Source organism: Portunus trituberculatus, chromosome 46, assembly GCF_017591435.1.
Source record: "Portunus trituberculatus isolate SZX2019 chromosome 46, ASM1759143v1, whole genome shotgun sequence".
In the NCBI taxonomy this organism is placed as follows: Eukaryota; Metazoa; Arthropoda; class Malacostraca; order Decapoda; family Portunidae; genus Portunus; species Portunus trituberculatus.
The window spans coordinates 6,739,752-6,757,976 of record NC_059300.1 but is presented as its reverse complement, the minus strand read 5'-3'; the positions used below and the strand labels follow the sequence as shown (position 1 = coordinate 6,757,976).

At 37.7% G+C, this 18,225-nt stretch overlaps 1 protein-coding gene across 1 annotated transcript; it reads right to left on the bottom strand.

Annotated features, from left to right (window-relative positions):
- Positions 1–223: 223 nt before the first annotated feature.
- Positions 224–12,041, bottom strand: LOC123520088 (U4/U6.U5 small nuclear ribonucleoprotein 27 kDa protein-like). The gene is made up of 5 exons (XM_045281977.1): positions 11,775–12,041; positions 9,327–9,397; positions 8,397–8,566; positions 7,527–7,607; positions 224–724 (listed from the first exon to the last, which is right to left on the bottom strand). The coding sequence occupies exons 2-5, from the start codon at positions 9,386–9,388 to the stop codon at positions 609–611; spliced, it is 429 nt and encodes a 142-aa protein (XP_045137912.1). The 5' UTR covers positions 9,389–9,397; positions 11,775–12,041; the 3' UTR covers positions 224–608.
- Between the last annotated feature and the right edge of the window lie 6,184 nt (positions 12,042–18,225).

The following is an 18,225-nucleotide window of genomic DNA, read 5'->3' as shown; positions in this document are numbered from 1 at the left end:
ACATACAAAGTGCACCAAAAAGGTGGCTGTGAGCTAGATTACCTTTCCTTGAAAATTTAAGCCAGTTGCCAGACTTTTCCAAAACAAATCCTTGACATTCAACACAGTAGCAACACACCCAAGTCAAACTTAATTATGACACTACCATTGTGGAAAAATTCACATTAAATATTACGTACATGTAAAAACTTAGACCTATCTTGTTATAAATAAAATCTACAAATCATACTTTTAGATTTATTGCTTTCTGAGAAATACCAAATCTAAAAACTACAATCACATAAACTATAACTAACACTTTCAAATTTATGACAAATTCATAAAAGTTTCAGTGATAAATTATATGAAAAAAAGCAATGGCCAAAAAATAAATCTTATGCAAGATACTGTTCATGATAACTTTCTCATGTTTTTCCTTTAGCATAAGTCATTTTATCTTTCACTTGTTGCACATGGCACTGCTGCCAAAAATACAACTATTACAGTACAACACATTAACACATCAGATTCACCTTATGCTTATCCACATGAATGAACCTTTTGTCCTGTATATGGTTTATCATTCCTGACACCACCAGTACCGGCACCAGCAGGGCCATCATGTCACCTTAAGCTACAAAATCAAGTGGCCGGTTAAAGCCACCCTTGCGGTTCATGTACTGACGGTACTTTCGCTTCATAATCACATGGACTGCGCCCACATTGTTGCCCTCCACTCTCTTGCCTAAAAATAGAAGAAGTACATTAGATATTGTCTCGGGATTTCATACACTCATCCATTGTCAAAACTAACATTTATTATACAGAATGAGCAGCAGTTTTCATAATAAATATAAAGTAAAACTACAATATTATTCAGAATAATTTATATTGGTGACTTAATATGTTTCACAACTAAGGTCGGATCCACACTGTGAGCGAGAAAGTGGGCATGAGTGAAAGTGGGAGAGGTTGGATGATCTTTAGTGGCTGCATTGGAAGCAATTTCAAGCGAGAGTTGCTACAGCAACAGGCTTCACCTGCATTAACTGACAATTGTTGACACTTCATACGTGTTGACACTGTACTTCCTCCAATAAAGTTCAAAACCTCATCACAAAAATTGTTGTCTGTATTTCTGCTTTTAATGCAGCTACACACAAATCGAGGATTAAGATTTTCAGAAAAGTGTTTGAATTATGGTTTTGCTAGAACAAGATGTGTGCATTTAGAACAATGACTGCACAAGTTAGAATTCTGACAAAGGTTATGGAAACTTGCATTGACATTGCAGTGGTTAACAGTAAAGCTGCTTGTATCATACATAAAATGATAATAGATGAGGAGGAAGTCGACTCATAGAGTGGCAGCTTAGGTGACAAAACCAATGAGAAAATTCAGCCGCCACATGGGAAAAAAATATATAATTCCAAAACTGTGAGACAGGTATTCACTGAGCAGTGCCTTGGCAAAACCATGTGCTGAGAGAGAGAGAGAGAGAGAGAGAGAGAGAGAGAGAGAGAGAGAGAGAGAGAGAGAGAGAGAGAGAGAGAGAGAGAGAGAGAGAGTTGTATAGAAATAAATTTACCAGAAACTCCAGTCTTTTCCCTTAGCTATTCTTCTCCACTGTTCTACAAATGCCCCATCACTGTTTATTCTCTGACGCATCACAAATACAGTGTGTGAGGGAAACTCTCCACTGACAGTTGTTTTATACTCATGTCTGGGTATCAGTTTTCTCTGTGGCTTGGATGCGAGTGCTACTGAGCAACTCCATCACCTCCCCTGTACTCCACCACCCTCACATCAGCTAATTTACTGGACAGTGAGTTCAAGGTCATGAAAGGGAAGTTCATCACCAAAATTCTGTCTACATGTCACCATGAAACAAGAAAAGGCTGTATATGATGAAAAAAAAAAAAAAAAAAAAAAAAAAAAAAAAAAATTCTTGCATCATAATATCAGAAAACACAATGATGTATTATAAAATAATTATGAGATCAAGAGAAGCATAGTATTGTTGTTATAAAGGAGGCAAGTAGCTGCATTTAGCCCTCAATGAATCATCCCTTACCACCACACCGGTAAAAGGAAGCCACCGTCCGGACGCACATGAATAGGGTGAGTTGGGGACGGATCGTACAATTTTTTTTTAAATAATCATAAAAAAAAAAACTTTAGTGAATTACATAAAGTTGAAGTTATTAATATAAAATATAGTCATTTGGCTATGTTGTGTGTATGGCACAGTTTTGGCATCACAATATTAATGGGTGAAAATAAGGGTGAAAATAAGGCAAAAAAAAAAAAAAAAAAAAAAAAAAAAAAAAAAAAAAAAACTAGTGTACAGATCGTACAGGCATGTAGGTCCCTCAGAAATTTTTTTTTATATATATAAACAAATATATTACCAGTTTGCCCTCCCATTCCCTTGCATGGGCTCCAATGATGATTTCAAAGTGATTGGTAACATAGATATGTACCTACAAAACACTGCATGTTGAAACACAAAGTGAAAGGTTATTCATCAAACTTTATTGTACAAAAAAGTACAAAAATATTCAGTATCAAATTGTTTGAATCACAGCAGGTCATCCTACACATCACACTGCTTAAACATAATAAAAGAAATCATCATTCTAATCCTTATAGGATGACAAAGTAATAAATGTTGATATACAGTAAATTGAAGATTTTTTTCGGTAAACCTAGTTTCACCACCTTGCCCTTTCTGGACAAAACTATTTCATTCTGGTAGATTTAGGCTTGCTTTTAATTAAAATACCACTTGTTTTTGGCGCAAATCAACCAATTTTTTTTTTACAGCCCCGAAACATATTCTGATTTGCATAAAAAAACAACTGGTAAATTCATTGAAAACAAGCCGAAATCTACCAGAAAAAATTAGTTTTGGGTAAAATTCTAGTTTCTGCCCATACTCCCTTCCACCCTCTAACAAGCTTGGGGACAGGTGGGAATGCGGGGTTTTGGGTGGGGTACATGAAATGCGTCGGAAATGCGTATTTTTTGCATAAAATGGAAAAATTTCCATTAAAAAGTCTACGGAATTTTCATTACAAGTTTCATAATTTTACTAATTTCGGTAATTCGGTAAATCTATAGAACAGCAACTCCTTACATATTCTTTTTTTATTATCCCCCTTCCCCCCAACAAGCTTGGGGGCACGTGGGGAATCGGGGGTTTTGGGGGGGTTGAGCCAAAAGAGGCGAGATATGGCGATCCAAAAAAATCTAAGGACAAACACCTAACCTAACCGGGGGGGGCTGTGCCTCCCGGACCCCCCCTACAACACTAACCTAACCCTAACATAAACCTAACCTAGCAGGGGCGGCTGCGCCCCCCCGGACCCCCTCTGCAACACTAACCTAACCCTAACATAAACCTAACCTAGCCAGGGAGGCTGCGCCCCACGGACCCACCCCCTGCAACACTAACCTAACCCTAACATAAACCTAACCTATCGAGGTTAGGTTAAGGCGGCGTCACACTAGCACTTTTTCCGTCGTCTCAGGCGATTTCCGTCTTTTTACTCTTCTGTCAACTCTTTCCGTCGTCTTGAGTCAGACGGAACGCATCATTTTCGTCTAGCGCCAATTTTTAGTCAAAATAAGAACTATGGTTTCTAATCAACACTTATTAAAAAAAATATTTTTATTTAAATGAATTGATGACTATATATTTGTATACATATATTTTTTCTTCTAGCCTCTAGCAATGAAAAGTTCCTCAGCTGTTTGTGTACATTTCCAGGGGAGTGCGAATGTGCGATGCTTTTGAATATTTTCAAGGCAACTTCCAAGTAGCTGGCCAAGATGAGCAGTGGACAAAACACACTGACGAATGGGGAGCCATGTTTGTTTACAATCGACAAGCGCGGCAAAGGCGGAAGCAAGCTTGTGTGTGACGGCCACCGTCTGCAAAAGTTATCAGTCGCTAGAAAATTGACGGGAAAAGAAGACGGAAAAGTGCTAGTGTGACGCCGCTTTTAGGTATCCTTGCTTTGGGCAGTTTCCCTCCCCACCACGCAGGCTCTCTTATAGCTTCACACAATGCCCTACCTCTACCAATACCCTCCTCACAATACCTTAACGAAAGGATGAAGGTCCTGGCTGGTCCTCTTCTCGATTGTACACTGACTTGCATCGCAGGAGCGATGATTTCCCAGTAATCAAATTCGCAACCTTTACAACTAATGACACTGGTGGCCATAGCTCAACTGCGCACACAGATCTCTGTGCACCTGTCTGCCCAGCTGTGCCCCGCCTTCGAATACATATAGCAAATTCCCATTGGCGCAGCTTGTGGTGTTAAGAGGTGGTGGCACGTCATTGGACAAAAGAACTATAGACACAATAAGAATCCTATTCACCAGTTACCCACAAACCCCAGCTATAAACAAATGCAAGTCAGTGTACTGCAGCTCATTTCCGAATGTGATGGAGCTCCGTGGCTTCTTGTTGGCTTCATCAACGTCATGAAACTTGTAATGAAAATCCTATATACTTTTTAATGGGAATTTTTTTCCATTTCACGCAAAAAATACGCATTTTCAACGCATTTCATGTACCCCACCCAAAACCCCGCATTCCCACCTGTCCCCAAGCTTGTTGGGGGGTGGAGGGGGGAGTATGGGCTAACCTCAGGGGCCGTCGTGATTGGTGGAAAGTATTTTTTTTTTCTTTTTTCACTGGCCGCCGCTTCAGTTTCAAAGAACAGAACCAATCAGCGTAAACAATTAAGCGCATGCTCAAACAATGGTATGTCACGGAGCCCGCCGAGCAGTGATGTTAATTGTACGATAATTATCGTATTTGTACGATAATATGGCTGTTTGTACGATGTACGATACATAGGTAAGAATCGTACACCAATATACGATAATTGAGTGGCAAAGTATTTTTTTTTATATATATTTGTAATAAGGTACTGTAATAATTGTGTAAAGAAAAAAATATCGATGTCAACATTTCAGAGAGAGAGAGGGGCTGGGGACTGGGGAGGGAAGGAAAAAGGAGAGAGACGCTGTCAGTCACAGTCAGTGTCAAGTGACAAAATGATCTTATTAGTGTGACTCTTAGTGTTAGTATGGTGAAGGGCGAGTTTTCCTTCTATTATCATATGTTCTATTTGACGTATAACGGTATGAAAAAACAAAACATTCTCATTATGTGGCAGTAATGGGCAACAATAAATAAATAATAACGGTTTTCCAGTGTAGGTTGTGTTGCGGAGAGTGATGGACTGACGGTTGACTGATACGTTGACCCCTTGGAGATACATGCACATTGACACTGTACGTAAGCTTTTATCAATATATAGTTTTCATATATATATATATATATATATATATATATATATATATATATATATATATATATATATATATATATATATATATATACACACACACACACCTTTGTGTAACCTTTGTATGTGTAGTATGTCATTTGCATATGAAAATGAATGAAAATTAATGAAATGTTCAATACAGTGTATAATGCGGTTCTGATGTGTGTATATTATTTTTCCTTTGGATGTACGATAATATTAGGCAAAATACGATAATTCTGGTGGTTCGGTACGACAATGTGGGCTAGAAAAGTTAACATCACTGCCGCCGAGCCGCTGCGAGCGCGTGACACCAGTGTGCGGCAGGGTTTGATGCGGGAGGCTAGTGTCACGACTCACCAAAACACGCTTAAATAAAAAAAAAATAATCTGTATCGCCATTCAAAAAGGTTGCACCTAGTATATACGGGGTTCAAATTACTCGTAATCAGGAGCTCTATCTCTTGAGGTGGGTAAAAAACACGTAGCTGATTGTGGTGAAACACTGCAGTACTACGTTTTTTTTTTTTTTTTCAATCACTGAGGATCATCAAAATAAAATTAAACAATCTTTCTTTCCACTGACATGTTTTTCTGCAGTACAAAAGTACCATATAGGGCTGGTCTACCCTACAAAGCCATGAAGGCAGGCCTCCTTAACATTGTAGGATGCCAGAGTGCTGGAAACTGATGAATCGCTTCAATCTAGGGGTGGGTGCTGGCAATGGAGCAAACAAAATCCCCTTCACCTACTTAAGCTCAATATCTCCATCTTCAATGTTAGGGAAGATAAAAGAGTCACTCAGTTTACGTGAGGATGTTCTGTACATTTAAAATCCAAGCTGTACGGTAAGTCCACAACATGCCATTACAATGTAAACGAACACCACGCCATTCCTTACGGGAGCACTTCCATTTAATCTTTGTCATATCATCACATACAGGCATATCTTGGTATCGAATACCTTACCATCGCACTCCTGAGATATTCATGAGCACTATAAGCCATAAATTAGTGGCAAAATATTACATCAGACATGCACAAAACAAGAAAACGAACCTGGTCATGACAGCGCGCAACGTGGAACATCAATGGCGGGTGTCAGCTGTGCGCCTCCATTTTCTTTCTCAGCTGATTAGTCACTAACTTCGCTATTTTCATAAATAAGCTCACGGGAGCGTTTGTACGTTACGTCCTTATGTACGATCTCTCCCTAACTCACCCTACTATGGCTGTTGAATATGGCGGATATAAATAAAAAAAAATGTTATAAATATTTCAAGTAGTGTTTTGACTTCAACTCATAATTTCTTTATTTTTGTTTCTACCAAACTTTTCCAAGTAAATCCGAGTTCTGCAATTACTGCTGACTTTAACAATATCAACAAAAAAATTATATCTACCTAGTTTCTGGAGTGAGATACAGCAGGTAATATAGAAACGTATCTGCAATGTCGCTCATTCCCAACTGATGAACTTATGTGAGAAAGGTACAGTGTTAACTTTCTGCTTTTTCACCTTTCAATCGACAGGGAAGCCATCCCCTGGCTGCTGCTAGTGCAACCACCTCCAATGGTTGTCATGTATTAAAGTTTCTCACTGTCACTCTTGCATGCTTTCTCGCTCCCAGTGATACAACGCCTGAGTCAGTATTCATTTACATAACAGAATAAGAACATACCTTGAATACAAACACAAAACTCATTAGAAAAATAGACTTCATGAAGAAGTTTAAGATTAGTTGATGTATTAATTCTTGTTTTCAAATTCTGTAAGACAATCAGTTCCCTGATTGATGTAGTATTTCCAACTTAAGTTCATGCAGAATGAATTATGCAGTTGTATTGCTGTCTCACAACACAACTGTGTCACAGTCCCACAACAAAACTGTGTTGTAGTCCTACAATACAGAGAGAATCTTATGTAGTTTTCTTTTATATAACTATTTAATTTTCTTCTTTCTTGACAATATTACTACCATTACTATTATTAATATTTACATATACGTACTGAACTCCCTTACCTATTGTATTAGGAATTAGGACTAGTGCAATTCCCTACTTGTTCACCCATACCCATAAAATAATCACTGAACTTGTATAAATTGCCTAAAAGGAGGAGCTGCAATGCCATAGAAGTCACATAAAATTTCTATTCCCCATCAATCTCCACCAACTTTCTCAGTCATGATCTTACCTTTAGTTGTGTGGAAGGAAGAGAACCCAAGAAGCTCCTTCATTTGCTTCTCTTCCTCTGTCAGGGCCTGAGCTGGAGCCTCTGGAGAAAAAAGAAACCAATACTAGTGGATTAAAGCAAATCTCTTCCTTCAAATTATCATTATCATTATTATTTTGGCCTGAAAGCACTAATGGAAAAATATACTGTAACAATCTCTTGACATGAATCAGATTAATTGGCAAGTTGTGTGTAGGTGCCAAGAAAATGCAATCACATGGTACCACAAGACAAAATTGTTACAATTCCAGGGAGTAAATACAACATAAAACAGATATGCTTAATGCACAAATTTTTCCCTTTCCCTTTTCAGTGGAATAAATTATCATTATCAACAGAAGGAAACCATTACTTAATTCCTTATGAATGGACTGAAGTGGCTACGGTTTAAAAGGATATAAATTTCATATACATGGATAAATAGTTGAGATAGAAGACTCAAGGAATACATTAATCTAAAAGATCATCATAAGAAAGAAAATAAATTATCACATGAAATTGCTGAATAAAAGATAGGGCTATGAAATCAAAGATAAAGCCTTTAAACTAAATTAGTCTTCAAATATACAGAAAAGGTATCAAGCAATTTATTTATTTACTTTTTTTTCCAAATATAATGTTCATGTTTCAGAAAATAAATGCCAAATAATGATAGAATACAACTGTTCTATCAAAAAATTTCCCTTTAGTGTGGATTGTGTACCAATTTCTACTTTCTCATTAAAGGCAGACATTAATTACAGAAACAGATATGTAGAAAAAAAACATGGAAAAGGCAAAAAATCATAACTTATGCTACCCTAACCTATATTGTTACACCAAAGCTCCTACCTTCATGCTTCCCTGACGGTCCTGCCAGGTAGACAGGGGAGGATTTGCGGTGAGGGCGTGGTGATCTTGACCTGGAGCGTGATCTTGAGCGGCTTCTCCTTTCCCGTCTGTCTCGCTCCCTATCCCGGTCTCTGTCACGACGCACTGGTTCTCTCTCCCGTGAATGTGATCTGCAATGAGGGAGTGTAAAAGGTGAGAACTGACTGCAGAGTATCAGTGGTACTAAACTATCATAAAATCAGAAGATAAGGATCTGTTTGTACTAAATGGTAAATATTATTATTGATTGCTGTTTTCATTCATTCTCTGAGGTTTGTCATCAGGTGGCAACCACGGAGTAATGGTTAGCACATCTGCTGGGCAAGAAGAAAATTTCCAGGATTTATTTCTGGGCAATGCATGCCTCTTTCTGGTGAATTCCCTACTCTTCCTTTATTTTCTTTAAAAGTGCAATGAAAATAACCAATACTGCTATTTACAGTGGTGTAGTGGATAAGGTGGTGAACATGGGCTTGGGCAGACGTCCACGCGTAGGTTTGAATCCTACCACATACCACTTTGAAAGCTATGCTGTTTGTCGAGTGGTTTAAACCTGGGCATGATGTCATCATGATACTCAGGTTTTAGGTGCGCTTGGGTGGTGATATGGGCTCTAATATGGGTACCATATTCGACGGAAAAGGTTGGGAATCACTGTCTTAGACATATTAAAAGCATATGATATATCATAGAGTCTGGAACTAAGTTTTGATCTTCAAACTAGTTTCCTATTGCTTTTATCCTTCTCTCTACAACTTCATCTTGTTTCCTTTCTAACCAGTGACAAATGTGAAAAAAATAACTCCTCATTATAAAAGCATATGAAGTAGAGTCCCCACTGAATGAGGGACCATTTTTAAGACCCAAATACATGTAGATAGGACAACATACCTGTGACGATGGAAGCGGTCTCGTTCCCCACGATCTCTCTCTCTCTCCCTATCACGTCCCATTGTCAAGACCTGGTAAGTGGAATAAGTTAAGTCATTACAAAGTAATCCAAAGAATTACAATATATATACGAAACAATACAGCAGCCTTAAGCTGGCCATCGCACTTACTTAGACAGGTAAAGCTGTGACAGGTATGTAAAGCAACCAATAACAATAAACTGTAAAGCTGTCTTGCTTGTGAATTGTTAATTTTTTTGTGTAATCATGTGTGGCCAGAGAGAGTCTCATGGTAAGTTACAAGTGAGGGTTCCTTGATATCCAATTGTTTTGCTGGTGTACTTCACCTTCAAATTGTAGGTACACATACTGATTGAAACACAAAGGGGATTTGTATTGCACCATATATCTGGTGAAAATATTATAAGATATCAGTAAATCCACCAACAAGGGTTCAAATTTATGATAATCTAACCACTAGCGGTAAATGAAGCAACAAAGTGTTTACACGTGGTGATGAGCAGTGGCGCCTCATGTAAAAATAGAATGGAGGGACTGTGTCACTACAAGCTTCACACAACAGTATAATAATAGTAATTATTAGAAGAAAAATATTAAAAAAAAATAATTAAACAAAGAATTTTATAAACTTGCAGTTCTACCATTTAATGCAATGTAAACATTGACCTCAGACCGAGTGTTTAAAGAAGGCAGCTGAGCAGTGAGTTGCACCAACTGCAGCTCAACAGTCTTAGGTGTAGCGCCAAAAGAATCCTAAATCATCTTACAGCATGAAACCTCTATTTTTGTCTCGTTTTATTGTAAATTTTAAAAATTAACAATAAATATTTTGAAAAAACGTAACATAACTATAAAGACTTTTGTTGTGACATAATTCGTTAGATGCATATCATTCTAGTGCGAGATTGATGGAGTCATACACCTTAGGGGCTTAGGGGGACTGCAGCTCTGCAGCTCCTATGGTTTCATTTGGGTGTTGGTTTCAGTGTCCTCAGCAATTCTAAAACTCTAGCTGGTGCATCACAAATTCTAGTCCACACAATTGAAGCTGTGTGTTTGTATGTTGGATGTTATATTCGCTGGTAGTGATCATGTATAACTCCAGTCCCTCATTTTTTTTACCATTTCCTTACAGACCTTCAGAAAATCAATTGTAAAGCTAGTATAATACAATAGCATAAAATAGTAGAAAATGTCACCAACTTTATGCAACAGGTGACACAGGATTTCTCCTAAACCAGGCTTTTGTACTGAACCCCAACAAGCAGGAGCTGTGGGAATGCAGGATTTTGGGTGGGGTAAGACGAAAATGAGCATTTTCTGGGGAGTAGTTATATTATCAGAATCCCAAAAAAACATGGCAAGTACATGACCAGAATCACCTGAAATAAATATATCCACAAAAGGACATTTTCCAATCATATTAACACAAACAACGTAAGAAAATATCACACTGTCAGAAAAATATCAGTACTGTTGAGTAAAAAATCATTACCATGCTTTACATATTTCAACCTAACCTAACTTTACGTACATGTTTTACAAAATCTGCCGCATTTTTGGTGATTCTGATAATCTACTCCCCAGAGAGTACTTGTTTTTGTCTTACCCCCATCTGAAAACCCTGCATTCCCACTAGTCCCTTAGCTTGTTGGAGGTAGAGGCTTGGTGGCATTTTTCTGTCACTTTTTCCGGCTTATCTTAACCCCCCCAACAAACTTTAGGACTTGATGTGAAAACAAGGTTTTTTGGGTGAAGAAAGCTAAAGTATGGTCAAATGTCACTTCTTACCACAAAAAATAAGTGGGAGTTATTGCTGCAGCTGTTATAACGAGCAGCATCTTTGTTACTAAAGGAAATCTCTTAAAATCATTAGTCTATCTTAAAGGATACTAATCTAACCTAGCATTACCTAACCTAACCTAGGTAGGTTAGATAGTGTCCATGAGGAGGTAAGGTTAGTAAATTGAATGGTGTGCCTCGCCTTAATCTTTACTGCCTGGAACATTACCTATTTACCAAAATCTAAAGGTTAAGCAAGGTTAAAGTTTGGTCTGAAAGCTCATATTTACTCAGTACAAAAAATTACTCTTCCCTAAGGCCAAATTTCACTCATCCTTTACTGCCTCTACTGAAAAATTCTTTCCCTCCACGTCCCAAAATTTCTTAGGGATGGTGAGGGAAAACAACGGAATTTATAAGGTTCTCAGGGTAAAATTAACCTATATTTCTGCAACAATGATCCATTTTTCACAGCATCAAGTGCGAAATTGAGAAAAAATTGAGCAAGTTTCGTCTACCTTCTCCAGTATATAAATGTATTAGCACTGTCTATAGTAGTACCAATGTATGTTATATTCATATGATTTCAATAGTGAAATGCATGTTGTGCGCCTGTGTTGAAAATCAACAAATAATGCTGAATTACTTGGAAGCCAACAGTAAAACGTTTTCAGGCAGGCGCTGCGACTAGGTTGACGTTCTGTCTGTCCGAGTCTGACTCCCACTCCAGCACTGGCGTTGTTCCTCTGCTTCTTCTTGATAAGGAGTGCCCTCCCGGGACCTGCCGCAGAGCTACACAATCCAGTAAGTCCACTAAAGCACTCCAAACCATGCACAACTTTCCGTGCCTCACCACCACAACACCAGCAACAACTCAGTGCTCACACTGCCTCAGTCACAGCTGAGTACAGTGTTGCCATTTAGTTAAACTATCGGTACACTGTTGCCAAACGAGATCTTGACGTCTTTAGGTTTCAAGGAATATCTAGCATCATTAGGTTTAGACGTGCCTACGCAACTTGGAACCAATGCTTGCAAACGGACTTTAACTCCTAAAAGATGGGTGGTATCTATAGTTGATTTAACGTAGAGGGCGGTGACGAAGTTATAAGAGAGAAGGAAGGAGTCAGAGGCAACAATTGTTGTACCACCTATTTCTTTCCAAGACAGTTCTGGAAAGAAATAGGTGGTACAGGTGAGATTCTTTGTGTGAAAGAAGCACGTGTGCCGTGTGACACTGGAAAGGAAGAATGCAGATGAACTACTAAGCGTTTCAGAGAGTTTGAGGGCACGTTTTTCTAGAATAACTGTAAGGAACACGCATATCATTATGAAATTTTGACACCCTCCCCTAATATCCCAATGTGTCATGAATCGTCAACAGTATATAATAATGGCACTTCTCCCTTTAAAAATAGGAGAAAGTCACGTATCCCTCACGAAGAAACGGACAAGTGGTGAGAAATGGTGACGTAGAGAGAGAGAGAGAGAGAGAGTGAGTGTGTGGAGGTAGGGGAGGGGAGGAAGGGAGCGAAATATGGGGAGGGGGATGGAAGAGAGGGTGGGAAGGAGCAGGGGGAGGGACTTTGTGGGTGGAACTTGTTACTACGTCACAGATAGTACTACGTCACCATTTCTCACCACTTGTCCGTTTCTTCGTGAGGGATAAGTGAGTTTCTCCCGTTTTTTTTAGGGAGAAGTGCCATTATTATATACTGTTGACGATTCTTTACACATTGGGATATTCGGGGAGGGTGTCAAGTACACTGTGGCAAAATTTCATAATGATATGCGTGTTCCTTACAAAGTTATTTTAGAAATACGTGCCCTCAAACTCTCTGAAACGCTTAGTAGATGAGAAAATCAGCTAAGAGAATGTTTCAACTTTTGTGGACTCATTCCACGTAAGTTGAAACTAAAAGATGGTGCTACTGAGTACCTACTGATTAAACCACTTATGGTGGCTAGTAGCTGCCGCTTCCAGTCCAAACCCAAGCTAAAGCTATGAAAGGCTATAACTATTGTCGAAACTAAACAGCAAGAGAACAAAATTGTGGAAACAATGGTTGGTGGTAAGAGCGGAACCATTGCAGAAATTAAATATTAAGAGAACAAAACTTTGGAGACATCAGTTGGTGATAAGAACAGAACGATTGTTGAAACTAAACAGCAAGAGAACAAAATTGTTGGAAAACCTATTGATGATAAGAACGGAACCATTGTTGAAACTAAAAAGCAAGAGACAAAACTGTGGAGAAAGCAGTTGATGATAAAAACGGAGCGATTGTTGAAACTAAACAGTAAGAGAACACAACGATGAAAAACCTATGGTCGGTAAGAAAGAAACCGTTGTTGAAACCATAGAGCAAGGGAACAAAACGGTACAAACACCCGTTGGTGATAAACTCGGAACATATATTCAAGTTAATAAAAAGGAAGAAAACAAAATCTTGGATGAAATGGTTGAAAAGAAAGGAAATCATTTGGAAACTATAGGACCATAATTCTTGGTGATAAAATGGAAACATTTCTGTGGGAAACTAAACAGCAAGAAAACAAAACTGTGGAGAAAGAAGTAGATGATAAGAACGGAACCATTGCTGAAACTAATCAGTAGGAGAAAGCACTAGATGATAAGAACGGAACTACTGTAGAGCCTATGCAACAAGAGAATAAAACGATAGATAAACCCTTTGGTAATGATAACGGAATAGATATTGAGGTTAGCAAAGAGCAAAAGATTGGAACATATAATATAAAGCAATGAGTAAAGGAAAGAGAACAAAACGTTTGAAAAAGCCGTTGTCGACATGGATAAAACCGCTGTAGAAACCAAAGAGCAAGAGAACAAAGAGATACAAACAACCACTGGTTATAAAAACGGAATAGATTTTGAAGTTAGTAAAGAGAAATAGAACAAGACCTTGGATAAAATGATTGAAAAGAGAGGAAATGATTTGGAAACTATACAACAGGAAAACAAAACCTTGCCACTAATTCCACGTGGTAAGAACGAAACATTTCTGGAAACTAAAGAGCAAGAGAACAAAACTTGTTTCTTCAGGTCATGTATCTCGTTAAAAAGAGTGTTGTTAATAGCTTGTTCATCATGTTCTGCAATTACACTATCGTGTGTGAAGATTTTAGCCATATTGTAGGTAATATAAAATACTACAGTTGAATGTTCTAATTTTACTTTAACTAAAATTAAGGCACCACATCTCACAATTCCTTTAATAATGCCACACAAGTTCAACAAATATTATTCAAAATGTTTCAGCTTATCTTCGCAAACCTTTCATCAATATCAATCAACATACAGCTAAAACTTCCACGAATTCACAAGTGCCAGATTCACAACTGATGCATCCAAATATCATAGTAACACTTGAAACTGCTTCATATTTACCACAACCATATCATATGTTAAGTAACACCTCCAGTAGCAAATGATGCATCAGTTGTCAAAACTACACCGCATAAACTTAAAATCTTAATATAAACATTTTATCAAATACAACATCCTATCTCTTGTTTCCTTCTTTCACTCACATGACATAAAAATTATCTTAAACTGCATTAACAACTAAAGAGCTCTACTCACTAATACGAGGAAGAGTCCGTCATGACTCTACGGGTTCCTCTCCTCTCTTGACTGGAACCACAACCTTTCGGTTCTCTCTCTCTCTCTCTCTCTCTCTCTCTCTCTCTCTCTCTCTCTCTCTCTCTCTCTCTCTCTCTCTCCACGCTCAGTTTTATCACTGACCATTCGGAGACCACTCCACGTGGGGACACACGTGTGGAGAACATAAGAGCAAAGGCACATACAAAATACAATAAAATAATTCTTAACTGTAGTGCACATCCGGAAATAGGATACTTTCGTAATGGCGTTTCAAAGACTCAAGTTTGACCTACTAAGATGGCCAGTTTGCTTATTGGTCACTGTTAATTACAATTCATGGAAGACTCCACGTGGGGACACACGCATGGAAACGAGTTACTTTCCTATTGGTGTTTCTGAGGCTCAGGTTTGACCTACTGAGATGACCAGTTTGCTTATTGGTCTTACTAGGATAGCCAGTTTACTTATTGGTCACTGTTATTTACCAATCATGAACAACTCTACGTGGGGTCACACGTGTCTGCATCCTGACCCACTGCTTCCTGACCCACTCGCCCGTGTTTATGGCTGGACAATATCAAGTACAACAAACATACTGTTTCTACAATGCTCACCCTCATGTAGATGTGTTTCTTCATTTCTTCATTTCCTGTTTTCAGAAGAGCAGACAGCATGAAAACAGCGGTAGAAGACAGATGATGCAACATTGCGGCGGTGACTTAAAGAATCAAGACAGTCAGTTAGAGGAGAAGAGTTGATAAGACGAAAAGCTTTAGATTCCACCTTGTTTAGTAAAGCTGTGTGTGGATCCCCCAGACATGAGAGCCATACTCCATACACGGGCGGATAAGGCCCTTGTACAGAGCAAGCAGCTGGGAGGGAGAGAAAATGGACGAAGACGCCATAGGACACCTAACTTCTTGGAAGCTGATTTAGCAAGAGTAGAGATGTGAAATTTCCAGTTTAGATTTTTAGTGAAGGATAGACAGTGTGTTTAATGTAGAGGAGAGGGAAGTTGAGTGTTATTGAAGAAGAGAGGATAGTTGTCTGGAAGGTTATGTCGAGTAGATAGTTGTAGAAATTGAGTTTTTGAGGCATTGAACAAAACCAGGTTTTCTCTGCCCCAATCAGAAACAAGTGAAAGATCAGAAGTTAGGCGTCCTATAGGGAGTCATTTAATTGTTGTTGGGTTGGGCGTCTGTTGAACGCTGTTGAATAATGCAGGGTGGTATCATCAGCATAGGAGTGGATAGGGCATTGAGTCAGATGCTACCTTCCTGGAGGCTGCCTAGCGGGAAACACCAGGACATGTAAAGTGAAGGAGGTTCTTGGTGGGGACTGGTGTGGCGTGGCTAAAGATTTCATGTCTGGCAATGATAGTAAGAAAAAAACTTGCGATTTATGAAGGAATGGTAGAGTAATTCAAGCCACATTGTATTAGTAGGACAAACAAGCATTCTTAACTCAAAACACACCAGAATTTATGTATTATAAAAGTAGGTATTTCCCTCATGAAATTAAAGACCTTATCTAAATTTTGCTTGAATTTTATAGGATATGATTACTTTTTTATCTGCTTTTTATTATCTTTGTGTATCTGAAGATGGTTAGAGTTTTGTAGGTTTATAATCTGCCAAATATGTAGGCCTAGCTAGCTACTATGGGACTTATTTTATGGAGTACCAATGAGAAAGTGCAATTCAGTAGTTGTTGAGGTTGTAGATAATGTTATGTGTTGGTTAGGTTGTATTCTTGTAAATATTTGTTTATAAATTTGAAGGGAATTATTTTTGTTTAGTAATCTTGGAATTTTAATGTGGTAACCCTGCAGGATGTTACCTATTTGTATTTTTCTCTTTTTTTTCTATTGTCTTATGTCTTTTTCTATACTGCCTTATATGTACTTACTTTTTCAGAGACTAATGATATCTTATAAGTCTCTCTCTCTCTCTCTCTCTCTCTCTCTCTCTCTCTCTCTCTCTCTCTCTCTCTCTCTCTCTCTCTGCTTCTTAGTCAATGCATGGGTAGAAATGGGAATGAAAATGTGAGAACTGGGATGGAAATGACAAGTAGGAATGAGAAAGTAAGACAAGTAGAATGGATAAAAATAGCAGCTGGGAATGAGAGTGAAGAATGGAAGAAAGAACAAGGGATAGGAAATAAGAGAGATATAAAAGGAGTGGGAGGATTGTGATAAGGATATAGAGGGGCATCAGGTCACAAACTGATTTTTCGAACAGTTCCACTTATTCACGAAGCTTCAGAGAGGGAGAGAGAGAGAGAGAGAGAGAGAGAGAGAGAGAGAGAGAGAGAGAGAGAGAGAGAGAGAGAGAGAGAGAGAGAGAGAGATGGGGGGAGGGATGGAATCACGTGACCATAATCAAAGATCCTAGAGATTTAGATTAAAATTCCAGTTCTTTTATTCATAGCTGTAATGTGAGAGAGATTTAAGTGGCTTAGCCTGTCTTGGCACATACAAGTTATGTTCTGATAAAGATATCACAATTGTATTCATGTTGCAGTAATTTACTTTGGTATACACAAAATACACACTATCATACTATTCATTAGTTATGATAGAGGTGGAAAAATATGTGAAAAGGCAGAAGAATTGGAAGACAGCAGGATTAGGATATCCTATGAAATATATATATATATATATATATATATATATATATATATATATATATATATATATATATATATATATATATATATATATATATATATATATATATATATATATATATATATATATATATATATATATATATATATATATATATATATATATATATATATATATATATATATATATATATATATATATATATATATATATATATATATATATATATATATATATATATATATATATATATATATATATATATATATATATATATATATATATATATATATATATATATATATATATATATATATATGAAGAAGAAATTGTATGACTGAGGTGTGGGAGCAGAGTGCCATGAATGTAAAAAAAAATGCAGGCTGACTGTTGCACAAGGGAATTTACAAGAGTAAGAATTTGAAGAAATATGGGCTGACTGCATTAGTGAATACAGTAAGCAGTGTTCAGTGCAGTGTTGAATGAGAGATTGTTTAAATGTATCGAGTGAGCTGGTGTGTTGGGTAAAGAACAGAATAGTTTCAGTTTGGACAGGAGAGCTGAAGGTAATATGTTTGCGGTGAATGAAATTATTGAGAAAAAAGAGAACATAGGTAAATTGTGTTTATATTTTCGGTATATAGAGAAAATGCTTGGTAGAAACTTAGAAAATATTTGGTTTAGTGTAAAGGCGGGTTCACACGTGGCAATTTGCGACGGAAATTTTACGTCGGTAGAGTTTCTGACTCATCCCTTCTAGCCAGAAAGTGTCACACTTAGCGACTGGAAAGTATCGACTAGTTGGCTCCTTGGCGGAAAGTGAATGTAAACAAACAGCTATCC

Coding starts and splice junctions, on each gene's coding strand:
- LOC123520088 (XM_045281977.1), bottom strand. CDS start 9,388: ATGGGACGTGATAGGGAGAGAGAGAGAGATCGTGGGGAACGAGACCGC. Junction 7,608..8,396: donor ACCGTCAGGGAAGCATGAAG/GTAGGAGCTTTG, acceptor TTTTTTCTCCAG/AGGCTCCAGCTCAGGCCCTG. Junction 725..7,526: donor TTCCTTCCACACAACTAAAG/GTAAGATCATGA, acceptor TTCTATTTTTAG/GCAAGAGAGTGGAGGGCAAC.